The sequence below is a fragment of the Leucopleurus acutus genome (assembly GCF_964270905.1).
Source record: "Leucopleurus acutus genome assembly, chromosome: 1".
NCBI lineage: Eukaryota > Metazoa > Chordata > Mammalia > Artiodactyla > Delphinidae > Leucopleurus > Leucopleurus acutus.
Window position 1 is genome coordinate 67,178,562 of NC_139142.1, and position 21,359 is coordinate 67,199,920.

A 21,359-nucleotide genomic window follows, 5' to 3' on the forward strand; every position below is an offset into this window, starting at 1 on the left:
CTTTTTTCTTATCGTAAGAACACAGTGAAGAGGGCAGACAGCAGAAGCAAGAAGAACTACAATTCTGCAGCCTGTGGAATGAAAACCACATTCACAGAAAGACAGACAAAATGAAAACACAGAGGACTATGTACCAGATGAAAGAACAAGATAAAACCCCAGAAAAACAACTAAATGAAGTGGAGATAGGCAACCTTCCAGAAAAAAAATTCAGAATAAATGATAGTGAAGATGATCCAGGACCTCAGGAAAAGAATGGAGGCAAAGATCAAGAAGATGCAAGAAATGTTTAACAAAGACCTAGAAGAATTAAAGAACAAAGACCTAGAAGAATTAAAAAACAAACAGAGATGAACAACAAAATAACTGAAATGAAAAATACACTAGAAGGAATCAATAGTAGAATAACTGAGGCAGAAGAACAGATAAGTGACCTGGAAGACAGAATGGTGGAATTCACTGCTGTGGAAGACAATAAAGAAAAAAGAATGAAAAGAAATGAAGACAGCCTAAGAGACCTCTGGTACAACATTAAACGTAACAACTTTCATATTATAGGGGTCCCAGAAGGAGAAGAGAGAAAGGACCCGAGAAAATATTTGAAGAGATTATAGTCAAAAACTTCCGTAACATGGGAAAGGAAATAGCCACCCAAGTCCAGGAAGCACAGAGAGTCCCATACAGGATAAACCCAAGGAGAAACATGCCGAGACACACAGTAATCAAATTGACAAAAATTAAAGACAAAGAAAAATTATTGAAAGCAACAAGGGAAAAATGACAAATAACATACAAGGGAACTCCCTTTCTCAGCAGAAACTCTACAAGCAAGAAGGGAGTAGCATGATATATTTAAAGTGATGAAAGGGAAGAACCTACAACCAAGATTACTCTACCCAGCAAGGATCTCATTCAGATTCAACGGAGAAATCAAAAGCTTTATAGACAAGCAAAAGGTAAGAGAATTCTGCACCACCAAACCAGCTCTATAACAAATGATGAAGGAACTTCTCTAAGTGGGAAACACAAGCGAAGAAAAGAACCTACCAAAAAAAACCCATAACAATTAAGAAAATGGTAATAGGAACATACATATTGATAATTACCTTAAACGTGAATGGATTAAATGCTCCAACCAAAAGACACAGGCTCGCTGAATGGATACAGAAACAAGACCCATATATATGCTATCTACAAGAGACCCACTTCAGACCTAGGGACACATAACAGACTGAAAGTGAGGGAATAGAAAAAGATATTCTATGCAAATGGAAATCAAAAGAAAGCTGGAGTAGCAATTCTCATATCAGACAAAATAGACTTTAAAATAAAGACTATTACAAGAGCAAAGAAGGACACTACATAGTGATCAAGGGATCAATCCAAGAAGAAGATATAACAATTATAAATATACATGCACCCAACACAGGAGCACCTCAATACATAAGACAACTGCTGACAGCTATAAAAGAGGAAACTGATAGTAACACAATAATAGTGGGGGACTTTAATAGCTCACTTACACCAATGGACAGATCATCCAGACAGAAAATTAATAAGGAAACACAAGCTTTAAATGACACAATAGACCAGATAGATTTAATTGATATTTATAGAACATTCCATCCAAAAACAGCAGATTACACTTTCTTCTCAAGGGCACATGGAACATTCGACAAGATAGATAACCTCTTGGGTCACAAATCAAGCCTTGGTAAATATAAGAAAATTGAAATCATATAAAGGATCTTTTCTGACCACAATGCTATGAGATTAGAAATCAATTACAGGGAAAAAACCATAAAAAACACAAACACATGGAGGCTAAACAGTATGCTATTAAATAACCAGGAGATCACTGAAGATATCAAAAAGGAAATCAAAAAATACCTAGAGACAAATTACAACAAAAACACGATGATGAAAAACCTATGGACTGCAACAAAAGCAGTTCTAAGAGGGAAGTTTATAGCAATACAAGCCTACCTCAAAAAACAAGAAAAATCTCAAATAAATAATCTAACCTTATACTTAAAGGAACTAGAGGAAGAACAAACAAAACCCAAAGTTAGTAGAAGGAAAGAAATCATAAAGATCAGAGCAGAAATAAATAGAAACAAAGAAATAGAAACAAAGAAAACAAGAGCAAAAATCAATAAAACTAAAAGCTGGTTGTTTAAGAAGATAAACAAAATTGATAAACCTTTAGCCACTCATCAAGAAAAAGAGGGAGAGGACTCAAATCAATAAAATTAGAAATGAAAAAGGAGAAGTTACAATGGACACTGCAGAAATACAAAGCATCATAAGAGACTACTACAAGCAAGTCTATTACAATAAAATGGACAACCTGGAAGAAATGGACAAATTCTTAGAAAGGTATAACCTTCCAAGACTGAACCAGGAAGAAATAGAAAATATGAACAGACCAATCACAAGTAATGAAATTGAAAGTGTGATTAAAAATTTTCCAACAAACGAAAGTCCAGGACCAGATGGCTTCACAGGGAATTCTATCAAACATTTAGAGAAGAGCTAACACCCATCCTTCTCAAACTTTCCAAAAATTGCAGAGGAGGGAACACTTCCAAACTCATTCTATGAGGCCACCATCAACCTGATACCAAAACCAGACAAAGATACTACAAAAAAGAAAATTACAGACCTATATCACTGATGAATATAGACGCAAAAATCCTCAACAAAATACTTGCAAACAGAATCCAACAACACATTAAAAGGATGATACACCATGGTCAAGTGGGATTTATTCCAAGGATGCAAGGATTCTTCAATATATGCAAATCAATCAATGTGATACAACATATTAATAAATTGAAGGAGAAAAGCCATATGATCTCAAGAGATGCAGAAAAGCTTTTGACAAAATTCAACACTGATTTATGATAAAAGCTCTCCAGAAAGTGGACATAGAGGGAATCTACCTCAACATAATAAAAGCCATATATGACAAACCCACAGCCAACATCATTCTCAATGGTGAGAAACTGAAAGCATTTCCTCTAAGATCAGGAACAAGACAAGGGTGCCCACTCTCACCACTATTATTCAACATAATTTAGGAAGTTTTAGCCATGGCAATCAAAGAAGAAAAAGAAATAAAAGGAATATAAATTGGAAAAGAAGAAGTAAAACTGTCACTGTTTGCAGATGACATGATACTATACATAGAGAATCCTAAAGATGGCACAAGAAAACTACGGGAGCTAATCAATGAATTTGGTAAAGTTGCAGGATACAAAATTAATGCACAGAAATCTCTTGCATTCCTATGCACTAACAATGAAAGATCATAAAGAGAAATAAGGAAATAATCCCATTTACCACTGCAAAAAAAAGAATAAAATACCTAGGAATAAACCTACCTAAGGAGGTAAAAGACCTGTACTCAGAAGACCATAAGACACTGATGAAAGAAATGAAAGATGACACAAACAGATGGAGATATACCATGTTCTTGGATTAGAATAATCAATACTGTGAAAATGACTATACTACCTAAAGCAATCTACAGATTCAAAGCAGTCCCTATCAAATTACCAGTGGCATTTTTTACAGAACTAGAACAAAAAATCTTAAAATTTGTATGGAGACACAAAAGACCCCGAATAGCCAAAGCAGTCCTGAGGGAAAAAAACGGAGCTGGAGAAATCCGACTCCCTGACTTCAGACTATACTACAAAGCTACAGTAATCAAGACAATATGGTACTGGCACAAAAACAGAAATATAGATCAATGCAACAGGATGGAAAGCCCAGAGGTAAACCCATGCACCTATGGTCAACTAATCTATGACAAAGGAGGCAAGGATATACAATGTAGAAAAGACAGTCTCTTCAATAAGTGGTGCTGGGAAAAATGGACAGCTACATGTAAAATAATGAAATTAGAACACTCCCTAACACCATACACAAAAATAAACTCAAAATGATTAGAGACCTAAATATAAGACCGGACACTATAAAACTCTTAGAGGAAAACATAGGAAGAAGAACACTCTTTGACATAAATCACAGCAAGATCTTTTCAGATCCATCTCCTAGAGTAATGGAAATAAAAACAAAAATTAAAAAATGGGACCTAATGAAACTTAAAAGCTTTTGCAAAGGAAACTACAAACAAGACGAAAAGACAACCCTCAGAATGGGAGAAAATATTTGCAAAAGAATCAACAGACAATGGATTAATCTCTAAAATATATAAACAGCTCATGCAGCTCAATATTAAAAAAAACAAACAACCCAATCAAAAAATGGGCAGAAGACCTAAATAGACATTTCTCCAGAGAAGACATAGAGATTGCCGGAAGCACATGAAAAGCTGGTCAACATCACTATTAGAGAAATGCAAATCAAAACTACAATGAGGTACCACCTCACACCAGTTAGAATGGCCATCATCAAAAAGTCTACAAACAATAAATGCTGGAGAGGGTGTGGAGAAAAGGGAACCCTACTGCACTGTTGGTGGGAATGTAAATTGATACAGCCACTATGGAGAACAGTATGGAGGTTCCTTAAAAAACTAAAAATAGGGGCTTCCCTGGGGGCGCAGTGGTTGAGAGTCTGCCTGCTGATGCAGGGGACACAGGTTCGTGCCCCGGTCCAGGAAGATCCCACATGTCACGGAGTGGCTAGGAGCGTGAGCCATGGCCGTTGAGCCTGCACGTCCGGAGCCTGTGCTCCGCAACAGGAGAGGCCACAACAGTGAGAGGCCCGCGTACCGCAAAAAGAAAAAAAAAAAAGCAAAAATAAATAAATAAAAAAAATAAAAATAGAATTACCATATGGCCCAGCAATCCCACTACTGGGCATATACCCAGATAAAATCATAATTCAAAAAGACACATGCACCCCAATGTTCATTGCAGCACTATTTACAATAGCCAGGTCATGGAAGCAACCTACATGTCCACTGACAGACGAATGGATAAAGATGTGGTTCATATATACAATGTAATATTACTCAGCCATAAAAAGGAACGAAATTGAGTTATTTGCAGAGACGTGGATGGATCTAGAGACTGTCATACAGAGTGAAGTCAGAAAGAGAAAAACAAATATCGTGTATTAATGCATATATGGAACCTAGAAAAATGGTACAGATGAACTCGTTTGCAGGGTAGAAACAGAGACACAGATGTAGAGAACAAACGTATGGACACCAAAGGGGGAAAGTGGAGGGGGGTTGTGGTGGTGGTGGGATGAATTGGGAGATTGGGATTGACATATATATACTAATATGTAAAAAATAGATAACTAATAAGGACCCGCTGTATAAAAAATAAAATTCCAAAAAAAAGAAAACAGTGAAATAAAAGCAAATTGGAAAAAAACCAAACAGAAATATGATAATAAAATGCAATCATAAACTCATAACTCAGCGATATACCTGTTAACAACTTGGTATATTTCTCTTCTATGCATATTTTTTTGATACACTTGAGATCAGAAGCATATTCCATCCTCTAGTCTTAAAAAAAAATTATTTTAAGAAATAATCTGAATATACTGTTGTAGAAAATTTGGAAATAAAGAACCCAAAAGGAAAAAAATTCTACTACTCAGAGTTACCCACTATTAGCATTTAAGTGAACAGAATTTTAGCTATGCAGTTATATGTATATATGTGTATGTCCATACACACACACACACACAAATGGATGGATAAATGGTTAGATAATAGGGATCGTAATGTAAAAAATGTCATCTAAGTTTTGGCTCAAGTGTTACCTACCCAGAGGCTTATCCTGATCTCCTCAACAAATTTAGCTAATACCTCAACAAATTAAGATCTTATCACTTAGTTTTATTTTCTTTATATCACTTAATATGGTGAATATGGTTTAACAGAACTCTGTTCATTTGTTTGCTTATTTGTTGACTTATTGTTCCCTCAACACAAATGTAAATTCAGTGAAAGTAGGAGCCTTCCATACCATGTTTACTATTGTATTCTTTTTAAAATAAATTTTATTTATTTATTTTTATTTTTGGCTGCGTTGGGTCTTTGTTGCTGTGCATGGGCTTTCTCTGGTTGTGGCGAGCAGGGGATACTCTTTGTTGCGGGGCACGGGCTGCTCATTGCAGTGGCTTCTCTTGTTGCAGAGCACGGGCTCTAGGCACACAGGCTTCAATAGTTGTGGCACGTGGGCTCAGTAGTTGTGGCACATGAGCTCTAGGGCGCAGGCTCAGTAGTTGTGGCGCATGGGCTTAGTTGCTCCGCAGCATGTGGGATCTTCCCGGGCCAGGGCTCGAACCCGTGTCCCATGCATTGGCAGGCGGATTCTTAACCACTGCGACACCAGGGAAGCCCCACTATTGTTTTCTTTTTTTTTTTTTTCCCAGACCGGGGCACGAACCAGTGTCCCCTGCATTGGCAGGCGGACTCTCAACCACTGCGCCACCAGGGAAGCCCTCCACTATTGTATTCTTAATGTCTAGAAGAGTCCCTAGTCACTGAGACAAAGGAAGTTATTTATCAAACAAATCATTGAACAGTAAACTATATTTCACTTTGTAACATAACATGGCCATTTCTCAATGGTCATTAGAGTAAGTCGTCCACAACATTTTTAATGACTCAGTTGCATTCCTGTGGAAATGACATAATTTCAATCCTTGACATTCAGGTTGATTTTCAAAATTTGATTATTACAATCGCTTCTAAGATTTTACAACCCCAATTTCTTCTTCGAGATTAATTCTTAAGAGAAGTGCTAGGTCAAAGCTATTCTTTTAAAAAACTTTTTATACTAGCCAGCAAAATTTTGACAATTTATATTTCTAATAGTAGAGTATAAATGCATCAGTTAATTTTCCTGGATCCTTGGCACAATATTTTCGAAATCTTTGCATTATATTAATCTGCATTTCTCTGATTATTAGTGAAATTAAAACATTTAAAAAATGTTTTTGAGACAGTTGACCCACAACATTTCAGTCTTTGACTTTCTCATCTCACATCTTTGAAGAAAATATAGGAAAAAATATGTCTAGGAAAGAAAGGCATCACTATTTTATATAAAGTTGTGGAAAGGGTGGGGGAGATAAGGAAATATTTATGCCATTGAATAAAAAAAAAATACCAAGGCACTGTTCAGTTTTCTTAGTAACATTCCCATTTTCTTGGGAACTCAACTTCCATTGTACTCTCTTAAATGGTAAGAACTGAAGAATAAAATAAAACTTACTTCCACTGTTTGATATACTGTAAGGGATTAAGGTTGCATCCAGCATCAGTTAAAGCTTTTTTGTATTGCTCCAAATCAGCCTGAAATAAGAAAAGAATCATATGACAAAAACTTTTACTTTCATGAAAGAGACCATTTTGTTTGTTATCATTGGATTAATCAGAAAGTTAGACTAAAGGCATGAGCACCTAAGTAGAGTGGAGTGGTATCTTAAGGGAGTACTCAAATGAGCATGAGATAAAAATCACATATAATGAAAATTACCTTTGATAGGCTCCCAAATCACCTATAAAGTACAGTATTTTGTCATCCCTCAGTAAGCCCAACACAGTTTTTCCTCCACTGTTGACACAGATTGCTTGTCCTTAGGATAAGCATTAAATGAAAGATCTGGCTTGATCAAGAATATTCCAAAATTGAAAACATGAGGGGAATGACGTTGACTTAGGGGACCTGCAGATTCAGGTTATCCCATCTCTTATTCACTGCAGAGGTCCAAATTTATTAACTGAACAGCAGGTGTCCTACACTTTTTAAATAGTTTTCTTTCTTATTCTTTTTTTATTTCCTGATGAGTAAAGTCTAGTTGAATTCGGATATGTCACGGGAGCCTATCATCACAGTGACTCCATTATAAAAATTTAAAAGAAAGAAAATTTTAAGCTCACCATCAAATCAGAGATGTTCACTACTTTGCATTTTAGGGGCTATTACATCAGTAGTCAAAATTTGCGTCAAGCCACTTAATGACCACTTAAACTTATGAAAAGACATAATTCTTACCAAAAATAAATGAAATAAAATAATGTGGTCAAATTAAGGGAAACTGCATTAAGTTTTAAAATCATATATTCCTAAGAAAATATAAATAGGCTATTAGAATCCCTTAAAGGAACACCCCCATTAATGACAGAGATGTTTCTAGAAAGAAAACTATACAGTAATCCCCTCCCTTCAGCAGTTTTGCTTTCCATGGTTTCAGTTGCTGTGGTCAACTGAGGTCTGAAAATACTAAATGGAAATTCCCAGAAATAAACAATTCATATTGTGTGCCGTTTTGAGTAGTGTGATGAAAACTTGTGCTTTCCTGATCAGTCCTGCCCCAACCATTGACATCATCTGCTCCTGACATCTAACAATCGACACCATCATGGCTTGATGACACAGGATCATCTGAAGTAGATGATTCTCCTTCAGTCAGAAGGTCAATAGTAGCCTAATGCTACATCACCATGCCTGTGTCATTCACCTCATTTCGTCTCATCATGCAGGCATTTTATGAGCTCACATCATCATCATAGGAAGGATGACTACAGTACAATATATTTTGAGAGAGAGAGTCCACATTCACATAACTTTTATTATAGCATATTTTTATAATTATTCTAATTTATTATTAGTTGTTGTTAATCTCTTACTGTGCCTAATTTATAAATTAAACTTTATCATAGGTATGTATGTATGTATGTATAGAAAAAAACAGTATATATGGTAGTGGGGGGGGGAAGTTTGGTACTCTCCATGGTTTCAGGCATCCACTGGGGGTCCTGGAACATATCTCCCTTGGATAAGGGGGGACTACTGAACTTCCTTACTGAATTAAAATAAAAGTCAAGAAATGTATTCTTAGGATAAAGCAGAATTGATCTAAAGCAAATATTGGGTTTACTTTGCTGTTTTAACATGCCAAACAAAAAGAAGCCTTACAATCTACTGACATTAGAAAAATAATTGCTACCAGCAAAGGAAAGGAGTTTACAACAGCCATCTCATTCTAGGCGTCATTCCCAAGTTCCTTATGCTAGTTGCTCATCCAGTAAAATTATACGAAGTTAACATTAGAAAGAGTTAACAGGTCTCTAACCCAGCAACAAGACTGATAGCAAAATCACTGTTTTCCTTCACAGTATTACCTCTACATACTTAAAAAAATTTTTTTCCTCAAAAGCAATTGATGGCTTATTAAAGAAAAAGAAAACAACAAAATATCCCACAATCTACTCTTCCAGTGAGAAAAAAATCTAGAAAGGAAGATAGATTTTCCAATCATTCTTAGAAATTTATTCTGATATAAAAAGTAGCTTTTTTACTGCAATACAGTCTCTCAACTTTATTTTTATATGGATCAAATGATAGATGTGAATCTGAAGTTTAATCTTAGGAAATTATTGATACCATATTTATATAACTTTTGGAAATTTAGATATTTTCCTCCAAGTGACTTCTCTATATTCTATAATGGACATTAGGTTTTTTTTTTTTTTTTTAATTTGTTTGTTTATTTTTGGCTGTGTTGGGTCTTCGTTGCTGCACGTGGGCTTTCTCTAGTTGTGGTGAGGGGGGCTACTCTTCATTGCGGTGCGGGCGCTTCTCACTGTGGTGGCTTCTCTTGTTGTGGAGCACAGGCTATAGGCTCACAGGCTTCAGTAGTTGAGGGCTCAGTAGTTGTGGCTCGCGGGCTCTAGAGCATAGGCTCAGTAGTTGTGGCGCACGGGCTTAGTTGCTCTGCGGCACGTGGGATCTTCCTGGGCCAGGAATCAAACCCATATCCCCCTGCACTGGCAGGCGGATTCTTAACCACTACGCCACCAGGGAAGTCCCTCGACATTAGTTTTAAAACAACAGCAAAATATTACCAAACTTTTACTTTAGGTTAAAGCGAAATTCCTTGTAAGGAAAATAAGTATTAGTGGCTATAGCTCAAAGAAATGGAACTTCTAGGATCATCACATCATGAGAAATGATAAGATCAATCTTTCAAAAGGCAGAGCAAACTTGGTTAACTTAGTTTAGAATAGTTATTTTCCAGAAATAAGAATTTTGGTCATGAATTCAGTTCATATTCTAACAACTTAAAAGTGGTGAGATATTTCATGAGTGAATAGTTCTCTTGGTGACAATAAATACTGCTATAATATTCAGCGGTAAATAGAACTAGCCTTACGAAATTGTTTTTCTTTTAAAGGAAGGAATGAAGTAATTACTTGGTTACAGTGATTTTTACTTCTATTTTCTGAAACAAGCGAGTATTCTCCCTTCCTCCCAGTAACTGCATACAGAGGACATACCTCAGAAGGTGCTTGCTGTGCACTTATGTAATAGATAAGAAACAGCCTCATTTTATCTTCTGGAGTTCCTGCTACAAAGGGGAAAATAGATAAGGAAAAAAAGACTTTCATAATTCTGGTTGTTATGTATTATAGTCAACACTATAATCTCAAGGCATACATAAATGTGACAAGACAAACTAAGGTTCTTGATTCAAATGATTTAACGTTATAGGCACTAAATTACAACCATGTAAAACACAGATACGGAAAAAGATTAAATACTATGGGATTACAGGGATAAGCTATGGAAGCATCTCTATTCTATCTTCCAAACTGTCTATAGTGTTGTGATTTATGTTTCAGATCTAAACTCAAAAAGGAATAGGTAGGATAATCATACAATTCTAAAATAGTACACTTTTGAGATAAAAAGGGGGATGCTAGTAATAAGTATGTAAGGACAACTGGTATATAAATGGGACTATCCTGGGAAACCAGTTGCATGGTCCCGTTAGGTACTGGGTTATGAAAACCTGCTGGCTAAAATCATTTAACTGAGCCTAAGGTCATACTTTTGAAATTGGAGCCACTAAATATACATTTCTCCCCTTTCTGAAGGGTCTATGAAGATTTGGAAAAACCATATGTCTATAGTATAATAAACACCATTGTATTATGCAGATTATACCTGCCTGAAATTTTAAGACAAAACAAAAGATTTCAGAGAAATTTCTTGCTTGCAGTGCGTCTTTTGAGCTACTACTTCTATTATGCAAAGCCCGAGACTGTCCAGAGAATCCTTTTATTTTCCCCTCAGTACTGGGTGTACTTCGATGCAAAGTGATAGGCACTGGTCGTGGGTAACTCAGTTTCACTATTCAACAAATACCAATATGTATTCTCACTTCAAAGTGTGTCCCAATACGTAAGAACTCAGAATTGTTATACTTTATTATGGAATAAAAACAAGAATAATTTTTTCAAAACATATTGACGGATAACCCATTGATTTTCTATCTTCAAATTATCCTTACTCCCTAAATATGACAAAGACTGGTAATAAAGATCAATGACAGGTTCTCCAACATTCTCATGCTTACAAATAAATATTGTATTTTAGATATACTGAAGTAGGTTACTGGATTCAGGGTTTTGTTTAAATACTAGGAGAAAGCTGATATTTTTGTTTTAGCAGGTAATTAGCCTCAACGGGTTCAGGCCAAAGCTCCTACCAGCCTCTGTGAGCCGTTTCCATCATGGATTCTATTTTTAAAATGTTTGCAGTGCTACTGGGATCTGTCCCACTGCCCAGCAGCCAGTACGGGAACTTGGAGGTCATCTAGTCCTTCACCTCTCAGTCTTTGGAATGCTGTTTAGGATCAGATTCATGCACGTACAACTCAGAGGTGAGCCCAGGAATTCATAAACAACTTTATGGGGTTGCTTTCCTGAGCTCCTTCCTTTTGCAATCTCCCTGGTACTTTCCAGTTTCCTTGGCCTTCCCTTTTTAGTGCTCCAGCCAGAAAGCTTTGGCTTTAGGTACCCTGCTCCATCGTGTATTTCCTGCAATTATGACGAAGCAGTTAGAGGACAAAAAGAAAAAGAGGAACGGGGCTTGCTGTAGGCTCTTGGAACAATGGCTCCTAAGATACGAGAGACAGGTTCCCCTCCCTCAGAGTTTTAGGGGCCTGTGGGTTCCTGCTGGTGCTTTTAATATCCGCAGCACAGAGCATAGCCTCTTCAAGCTGACGTCTGGGTCCTTTGGACATGTTCTATCATGTTTTAAGTACTTTTCTTGCTTTCTGACCCAAGAAAATGTTTCAGGCTCATTTTGTACTTTCTCTCCCTGGAATCAACCATACTCCAATGAGTCCTAGTGGAAAGTGGAATATATAAGGCTAAAATTTTTACTACTGGGGAACTGTTACTCCTAGCCCTGCTCAGTTGGCAGAGTTAGGGAATACATATATATGTGTACACACACACACACACACGCATATCTATATTTATTTCTCTATTTGGCAAGTATTTAACAAAAACACCAAGTCTACATCAGCACCTCCAATTCCAATCCAATATTACTAGGGTTCATTGTAGTTTTCTTCATTTCCATAGTTATAACTTCCATTTCTGACAGTGGGAAACCTGGCTCCCTTTTTATTACCCGATATATTTACTTATTTATCCAGACCCCTGTATGTAACAAATATCTTATCTCTGCCACTGTCCCCCTGCCTGCATGGACATTATCTCCTCCACTTGGGCTCTGATTCTCTACAATGGACCCACCCACATGCCTGGCTATAATTCTCACCCCACCTGAGCCAATGTTTGGTTTGTCCTATGCAGGGTCACCCCCCTTAATCTGATAGGACTCTTATACCCTTATAACTGCTCCTACATGTGGACACTCCACTCACTTCACTTGGACTTTGACACTTCATGCTGGATTACCAACCCTCCCTCTACCGGATATGTGGATGCCCTTCTCATCCTGCTCAGGTTCTGACATCTTGTTCTGGGCTGAAGTGGTACTACACTGCTACTTTGCATGAATGCCTACCTTGCTCTGCTCTACTTAATATCTTTAATAATAAATGGTTTGAGAAAGTAAGGGAAAGGAAAAAGAAAGGTTCTCATTGCTTTTTTTAATCAACACACTTAATTGCTTCAACTTTACTCAAAACTTATTGTAAATAACAAGGACTAGCTCGGAAGTGATGAACTTATATGTATCTTTCATATTTTTAACTGTAAAGTACACATATCTTCAAAATGTTATGTTCTTCCCACAAATCTAACTTTTTAAAAGTGTGAGAAATACTATGCCTTCTCAGAAGTTTTTATGAATAGAACCCTTTAATTACAAACAAGTAAAAAAAAATTTTAAACTTACTTTCCAACGTGATATAAAATCTAAAAGTCACACCAAAACTATAACTCAAAAAACACTATTATTTACTCGAAGAGCTTGTATGTAAAATATAAGCTAAAGAGCTTATATGCTTTTTATTCATTTTTCAAAAGAGCTGAGATTTGAATTGAAAACTCTTCTGAAATTATTAAGCCTGTAAAGTTTAGAGAATTTTAGTGGCTAAAATCCTGTGAAGATCTTATGATCATTATGATTGAAAACAATGATTAGATTATATTTCCTAAGTACAAATAGTTATATCTTGTTTTAAGAAAATCTAACAAACATATATTTAGATAAATATAAAGGGATTGTCTACAGAGTTTCTCTAAAAGTGAATTCCCAGGGGCCTCAGACGTGAATCCGGGTGCAGACGCCTGTCAAGCCCAGGTGGAATCCCTGGCGTGCTGGGCGGTGCGGGTGGTGCAGATGGCCCGGCTCTGACCCCGAGGACACTAGGTCACCCTGTGCACCTCAGGCAACCGCCCTGTCCCTCCGGCAGCTCCAGGTCCCCATGGCCGCACACCAGCCAGGCGGTTCCAGGGATGTGGATGTCTGTGTCTTTGGGGGACCATTACTTTGCCTGCCACATGCCGTGTGGCTGACAGGGTCTTGGTGCTCTGGTGGGGTGTCAGGCCTGTGCCTCTGAGGTGGGAGAGCTGAGTTCAGGACACTGGTCCACCAGAGACCTCTCAGCTCCACGTAATATCAAACAGCGAAAGCTCTCCCAGAGATCTCTATCTCAACGCAAAGACCCAGCTCCATTCAACAACCAGCAAGCTACAGTGCTGGACACCCTGTGCCAAGCAACTAGCAAGACAGGAACACAACCCCATCCATTAGCAGAGAGGCTGCCTAAAATCATAATAAGGTCATAGACACCCCAAAACACATCACCGGACGTGGTCCTGCTGACTAGAAAGACAAGATCCAGCTTCATCCACCAGAACACAGGCACTAGTCCTCTCCACCAGGAAGGCTACACAACCCACTGAACCAACTTTAGACACTGGGGGCAGACACCAAAAAAACGGGAACTACGAACCTACAGCCTGCGAAAAGGAGACCCCAAACACAGTAAGCTAAGCAAAATGAGAAGACAGAGAAACACACAGCAGATGAAGGAGCAAGGTAAAAACCCACCACACCAAACAAATGAAGAGGAAATAGGCAGTCTACATGAAAAAGAATTCAGAATAATGACTGTAAAGATGATCCAAAATCTCAGAAATAGAATGGAGAAATTACAAGAAACGTTTAACAAGGACCTGGAAAAACTAAAGCGCAAACAAACAATGATGAACAACACAACAAATACAATTAAAAATTCTCTAGAAGGAATCAATAGCAGAATAACTGAGGCAGAAGAACGGATAAGTGACCTGGAAGACAAAATAGTGGAAATAACTACTGCAAAGCAGAATAAAGAAAAAAGAATGAAAAGAATTGAGGACACTCTCAGAGACCTCTGGGACAATATTAAATGCACCAACATTCGAATTATAGGGGTCCCAGAAGAAGAAAAGAAAAACAAAGGGACTAAGACAATATTTGAAGAGATTATAGCTGAAAACTTCCCTAATATGGGAAAGTAAATAGTCAATGAAGTCCAGGAAGCACAGAGAGTCTGATAGAGGATAAATCCAAGGAGAAACAGGCTAAGGCACATATTAGTCAAACTATCAAAAATTAAGTACAAAGAAAAATATTAAAAGCAGCAAGGGAAAAGCAACAAATAACACACAAGGGAATCCCCATAAGGTTAACAGCTGAACTTTCAGCAGAAACTCTGCAAGCCAGAAGGGAGTGGCAGGACATATTTAAAGCAAAGAATGGGAAAAATCTACAACCAAGATTACTCTACCAAGCAAGGATCTCATTCAGATGCAACGGGGAAATTAAAACCTTTACAGACAAGCAAAAGATAAGAGAAATCTGCACCACCAAACCAGCTGTACAACAAATGCTAAAGGAACTTCTCTAGGCAAGAAACATAAGGGAAGGAAAAGACATACAAAAACAAACCCAAAACAATTAAGAAAATGGTAATAGGAACATAAATATTGATAACTACCTTAAATGTAAATAGATTAAATGCTCCAAACAAAAGATACAACTGGCAGAATGGATACAAAAACAAGACCCGTATATATGCTGTCTACAAGTGACCCACTTCAGACCTAGGGACACATACAGACTGAAAGTGAGGGGATGGAAAAAGATATTCCATGCAAATGGAAATCAAAAGAAAGCTGGAGTAATAATTCTCATATTAGAAAAAATAGACTTTAAAATAAAGACTATTAGAAGAGACAAAGAAGGACACTATATAATGATCAAGGGATCAATCCAAGAAGAAGATATAAGAATTGGAAATATTTATGCACCCAACATAGGAGAACCATAGGAGAACCTACCTAAGGCAAATGCTAATATCCATAAAAGGGGAAATCAACAGTAACACAATCACAGTAGGGGACTTTAACACCCCACTTTCTCCAATGGACAGATCATCCAAAATGAAAATAAATAAGGAAACACAAGCTTTAAATGATACATTAAACAAAATGGACTTCATTGATATTTATAGGACATTCCATCCAAAAAAACACAATACACTTTCTTCTCAAGTGCTCATGGAACATTCTCCAGGATAGATCATATCTTGGGTCACAAATCAAGGCTTGGTAAATTTAAGAAAACTGAAATTGTCTCAAGTATCTTTTCCGACCACAATGCTATGAGACTAGATATCAATTACAGGAAAAAAACTGTAAAAAACATAAACACATCAGGCTAAACAATACATTAGTAAATAACCAAGAGATCACTGAAGAAATCAAAGAGGAAATCAAAAAATACCTAGAAACAAAAGACAATGAAAACACAATGATCCAAAATCTATGGGATGCAGCAAAAGCAGTTCTAAGAGGGAAGTTTATAGCAATACAATCCTACCTCAAGAAACAAGAAACATCTCGAATAAACAACCTAAACTTACACCTAAAGCAATTAGAGAAAGAAGAACAAAAAAAACCCAAAGTTAGCAGAAGGAAAGAAATCATAAAGATGAGATCAGAAATAAATGAAAAAGAAATGAAGGAAACGATAGCAAAGATCAATAAAACTAAAAGCTGGGTCTTTGAGAAGATAAAGTTGACAAACCATTAGCCAGACTCATCAAGAAAAAAAGGGAGAGGACTCAAATCAGTACAGTTAGAAATGAAAAAGGAGAGGTAACAACTGACATTGCAGAAATACAAAGGATCACAAGAGATTACTACAAGCAACTCTATGCCAATAAAATGAACAACGTGGAAAAATGGACAAATTCTTAGAAAAACACAACCTTCCAAGACTGAACCAGGAAGAAGTAGAAAATGTAAACAGACCAATCACAAGCACTGAAATTGAGACTGTGATTAAATATCTTCCAAAAAACAAAAGCCCAGGACCAGATGGATTCACAGGCAAATTCTATCAAACATTTAGAGAAGAGCTAACACCTATCCTTCTCAAACTCTTCCAAAATACAGCAGAGGGAGGAACACTCCCAAACTCACTCTACAAGGTCACCATAATGCTGATACCAAAACCAGACAAAGATGTCACAAAGAAAGAAAACTACAGGCCAATATCACTGATGAACATAGATGCAAAAATCCTCGACAAAATACTAGCAGACAGAATCCAACAGCACATTAACAGGATCATATACCATGATCAAGTGGGGTTTATCCCAGGAATGCAAGGAGTCTTCAATATACACAAATCAATCAATGTGATATACCATAATAACAAATTGAAGAATAAAAACCATATGATCATCTCAATAGATGCAGAAAAAGCTTTCAACAAAATTCAACACCCATTTATGATAAAAACCCTCCAGGTAGTAGGCATAGAGGGAAATTACCTCAACATAATAAAGGCCATATATGACAAACGGACAGCCAACATCGCTCGCAGTGATGAAAAATTGAAACCATTTCCTCTAAGATCAGGAACAAAACATGGTTGTCCACTCTCACCACTATTATTCAACATAGTTTTGGAAGTTTTAGCCACGGCAATCAGAGAAGAAAAAGAAAAAAAAGGAATCCAAATTGGAAAAGAAGAAGTAAAGCTGTCACTGTTTACAGATGACATGATACTATGCATAGAGAATCCTAAAGATGCTACCAAAAAACTACTAGAGGTCACCAATGAATTTGGTAAAGTAGCAGGATACAAAATTAATGCACAGAAATCTCTTGCATTCCCACACACCAGTGATGAAAAATCTGAAAGAGAAATTAAGGAAACACTCTCATTTACCACTGCAACAAAAAGAATAAAACACTCAGGAATAAACCTACTTAAGGAGACAAAAGACCTGTATGCAGAAAACTATGAGACACTGATGAAAGAAATTAAAGATGATACAAACAGAGAGAAAGATATACCATGTTCTTGGATTGGAAGAATCAACATTGTGAAAATGAGTGTACTACCCACAGCAATCTACAGATTCAATGCAATCCCTATTAAACTACCAATGGCATTTTTCACAGAACTACAACAAAAAGTTGCACAATTTGTTTGGAAACACAAAAGACCCTGAATAGCCAAAGCAATCTTGAGAAAGAAAAACAGAGCTGGAGGAATCAGGCTCCCAGACTTCAGACTACAATACAAAGGTACAGTAATCAAGACAATATGGTACTGGCACAAAAACAGAAATATAGATCAATGGAACAGGATAGAAAGCACAGAGATAAACCCACGCTCCTATGGTCACCTTCTGTTTCTTTTTTTTTTTTGCAGTATGCGGGCCTCTCACTGTTGTGGCCTCTCCTGTTGCGGACCACAGGCTCCAGACGCACAGGCTCAGTGGCCATGGCTCATGGGCCTAGCCGCTCCGTGGCATGTGGGATCTTCCCAGACTGGGGCACGAACCCATGTCCCCTGCATCGGCAGGCGGACTCTCAACCACTGTGCCATCAGGGAAGCCCTGGTCACCTTATTTTTGATAAAGGAGGCAAGAATATACAATGGAGAAAAGACAGCATCTTCAATAAGTGGTGCTGGGAAACCTGGACAGCTACATGTAAAAAAATGAAGTTAGAACACTCCCTAACACCATACACAAAAATAAACTTAAAATGGATTAAAATCCTAAATGTAAGACCAGATACTATAAAACTCCTAGAGAAAAAAACATAGGCAGAACACTCTATGAGATAAATCACAGCAAGATCTTTTTAGACCCACCTCCTAGAAGAATGGAAATAAAAAAAAAAAAAAAAAACCAAATGGGACCTAATGAACCTTAAAACCTTTTGCACAGCAAAGGAAACCATAAACAAGACCAAAAGACAACCCTCAGAATGGGAGAAAATATTTGCAATTGAAGCAACTGACAAAGGATTAATCTCCAAAATTTACAAGCAGGTCAATATCAAAAACACAAACAACCCAATCCAAAAACGGGCAGAAGACCTACATAGACATTTCTCCAAAGAAGATATACAGATTGCCAACAAACACATGAAAGGCTGCTTAACATTACTAATCATTAGAGAAATGAAAGTCAAAACTACAATGAGGTATCACCTCACACCAGTCAGAATGGCCATGATCAAAAAATCTACAAACAATAAATGCTGGAGAGGGTGTGGAAAAAAGGGAACCCTCTTGCACTGTTGGTGGGAATGTAAATTGATACAGCCACTATGGAGAACAGTATGGTGGTTCCTTAAAAAACTAAAAACAGAACTACTATACGACCCAGCAATCCCACTACTGGACACATACCCTGGGAAAACCATAATTCAAAAAGAGTCATGGACAAGCCTCTTATATATCCTCATCCACCAGAGGGCAGACAGCAGAAGCAAGAAGAACTACAATCCTGCAGCCTGTGGAACAAAAACCACATTCACAGAAAGATAGGCAAGATGAAAAGGCAGAGGGCTATGTACCAGATGAAGGAACAAGATAAAACACCAGAAAAACAACTAAATGAAATGGAGATAGGCAATCTTCCAGAAAAAGAATTCAGAATAATGACAGTGAAGATGATCCAGGACCTCAGAAAAAGAATGGAGGCAAAGATCAAGAAGATGCAAGAAATCATCCAAGAAACAAAAGCCAAATGGCTTCACAGGTGAATTCTATCAAATATTTAGAGAAGAGCTAACACCCATCCTTCTCACACTCTTCCAAAAAATTGCAGAGGAAGGAACACTCCCAAACTCATTCTACAAGGCCACCATCACCCTGATACCAAAACCAGACAAAGATACTACAAAAAAAGAAAATTACAGACCAATATCACTGATGAATATAGATGCAAAAATCCTCAACAAAATACTAGCAAACAGAATCCAACAACACATTAAAAGGATCATACACCATGATCAAGTGGGATTTATCCCAGGGATGCAAAGATTCTTCAATATACGCAAATCATCAATGTGATACACCATATTAACAAATTGAGGAAGAAAAACCATATGATCACCTCAATAGATGCAGAAAAAGCTTTTGACAAAATTCAACACCCATTTATGATAAAAACTCTCCAGAAAGTGGGCATAGAGGGAAATTACCTCAACATAATAAAGGCCATATATGAAAAAAAAAAAAAAGTCATGTACCACCATGTTCATTCCAGCTCTACTTACAATAGCCAGGACGTGGAAGCAACCTAAGTGTCCATCAACAGATGAATGGATAAAGAAGATGTGGCACATATACACAATGGAATATTAGCCATAAAAAGAAATGAAACTGAGTTATCTGTAGTGAGGTGGAGGGACCTAGAGACTGTCATACAGAGTGAAGTAAGTCAGAAAGAGAAAAATAAATACTGTATGCTAACACATATATATGGAATCTAAAAAAAAAAAAACGTTCTGAAGAACCTAGAGGCAGGACAGGAATAAAGACGCAGACGTAGAGAATGGACTTGAGGGCACGGGGTGGGGGAAGGGTAAGCTGGGAGAAAGTGAGAGAGTGGTACGGACTTATGTATACTAACCAATGTAAAGTAGATAGTTATTGGGAAGCAGCCGCATAGCACAGGGAGATCAGCTCGGTGCTTTGTGACCACCTAGAGGGGTGGGATAGGGAAGGTGGGAGGGAGACGCAAGGGGGAGGAGATATGGGGATATATGTATATGTATAGCTGATTCATTTTGTTATAAAGCAGAAACTAACACACCATTGTAAAGCAATTATACTCCAATAAAGGTGTTTAAAAAAAAGTGAATTCCCTAAATATTTAAAACAAAATTCAGTTTTAGATACATCGTTTTAGGAAACTCTTTAGGGTGAAACCAAAGTAATTAGAAACTGCATCACTTAGAGATGCTGGCTTTGAATATTTTACCTTCAAGTCTTCCTGGAGCCAGCAGAAATTGAGCTTTAAATGTATCACTTTAAACAAATGAATATAATAAGTTCTTAAATACCTCCCTCCCCCCAAAAAAGCACTTACATACCATCAAAGAAAAGTTCAATAAAATAAAATGTAAATCATTTTTCTACCTTAGTAACTGCTATGCTACAAATTTCTCAACAGGAAATAGCTCATTTAATTATCTCATTAATAGCAAAGATTGTGAGAAAAACAATGATTCTATTCAGATTTTACTCAAATTGAAAATGCTGGATTCATCAGAAGTAAAACTTACATTAACCTCAAATTCATGGTACATACCATCAGGGTCTGATATTATATCTAGAAGCGATTTATCCAGAGTAGTTTTGCTCATTATTTTTTCTTCATATTCAAAATATACATCCAATTTTCTTGCCTGTTTCAAAATAAGTGTCTGATTAGAATACATCAAGTAATAAAAACATACTAAAGGACCCTCAGCTTACAAGTTTCTATGATCAATTTGAAAAACAAATGTTCATTTCCTAGTAGAATTTAAAGTTTCTTACTTTTGACATTGTTAATATTAAAAAAAGATAGATTGACTATTATATTTATATTTTACTTATAAATTCAGAATTAACTCTGCATGTCATATATTAGCAAAGACAAAAAACCACACAAATCTCAATTATTGTATTAATTAGTAACTAGCATACAAATAACACTGTATTCCATGCAAATTAATATCAAGTGGTCGTGTTACGTTTACTTTTTTAGTGACTAAATTCAGATATTTTCATCTTAACCAGAAA

The 21,359-nt window shown here is 36.9% G+C and overlaps 1 protein-coding gene across 3 annotated transcripts in view; it reads right to left on the minus strand.

Annotated features, from left to right (window-relative positions):
* Positions 1-21,359, minus strand: part of SCFD1 (sec1 family domain containing 1) — a gene marked incomplete at its 5' end in the record, with an annotated part of 134,459 nt that overhangs the window by 32,462 nt on the left and 80,638 nt on the right. For 2 of the 3 annotated variants that reach the window (XM_082854025.1, XM_082854026.1), the window contains 3 exons: positions 7,215-7,294; positions 10,283-10,353; positions 20,884-20,980. In XM_082854025.1, coding sequence (XP_082710151.1) covers positions 7,215-7,294; positions 10,283-10,353; positions 20,884-20,980 — 248 coding nt within the window. The remainder of the gene's footprint in view (positions 1-7,214; positions 7,295-10,282; positions 10,354-20,883; positions 20,981-21,359) is intronic. The other variant, XR_014326722.1, reaches the window with a different exon arrangement.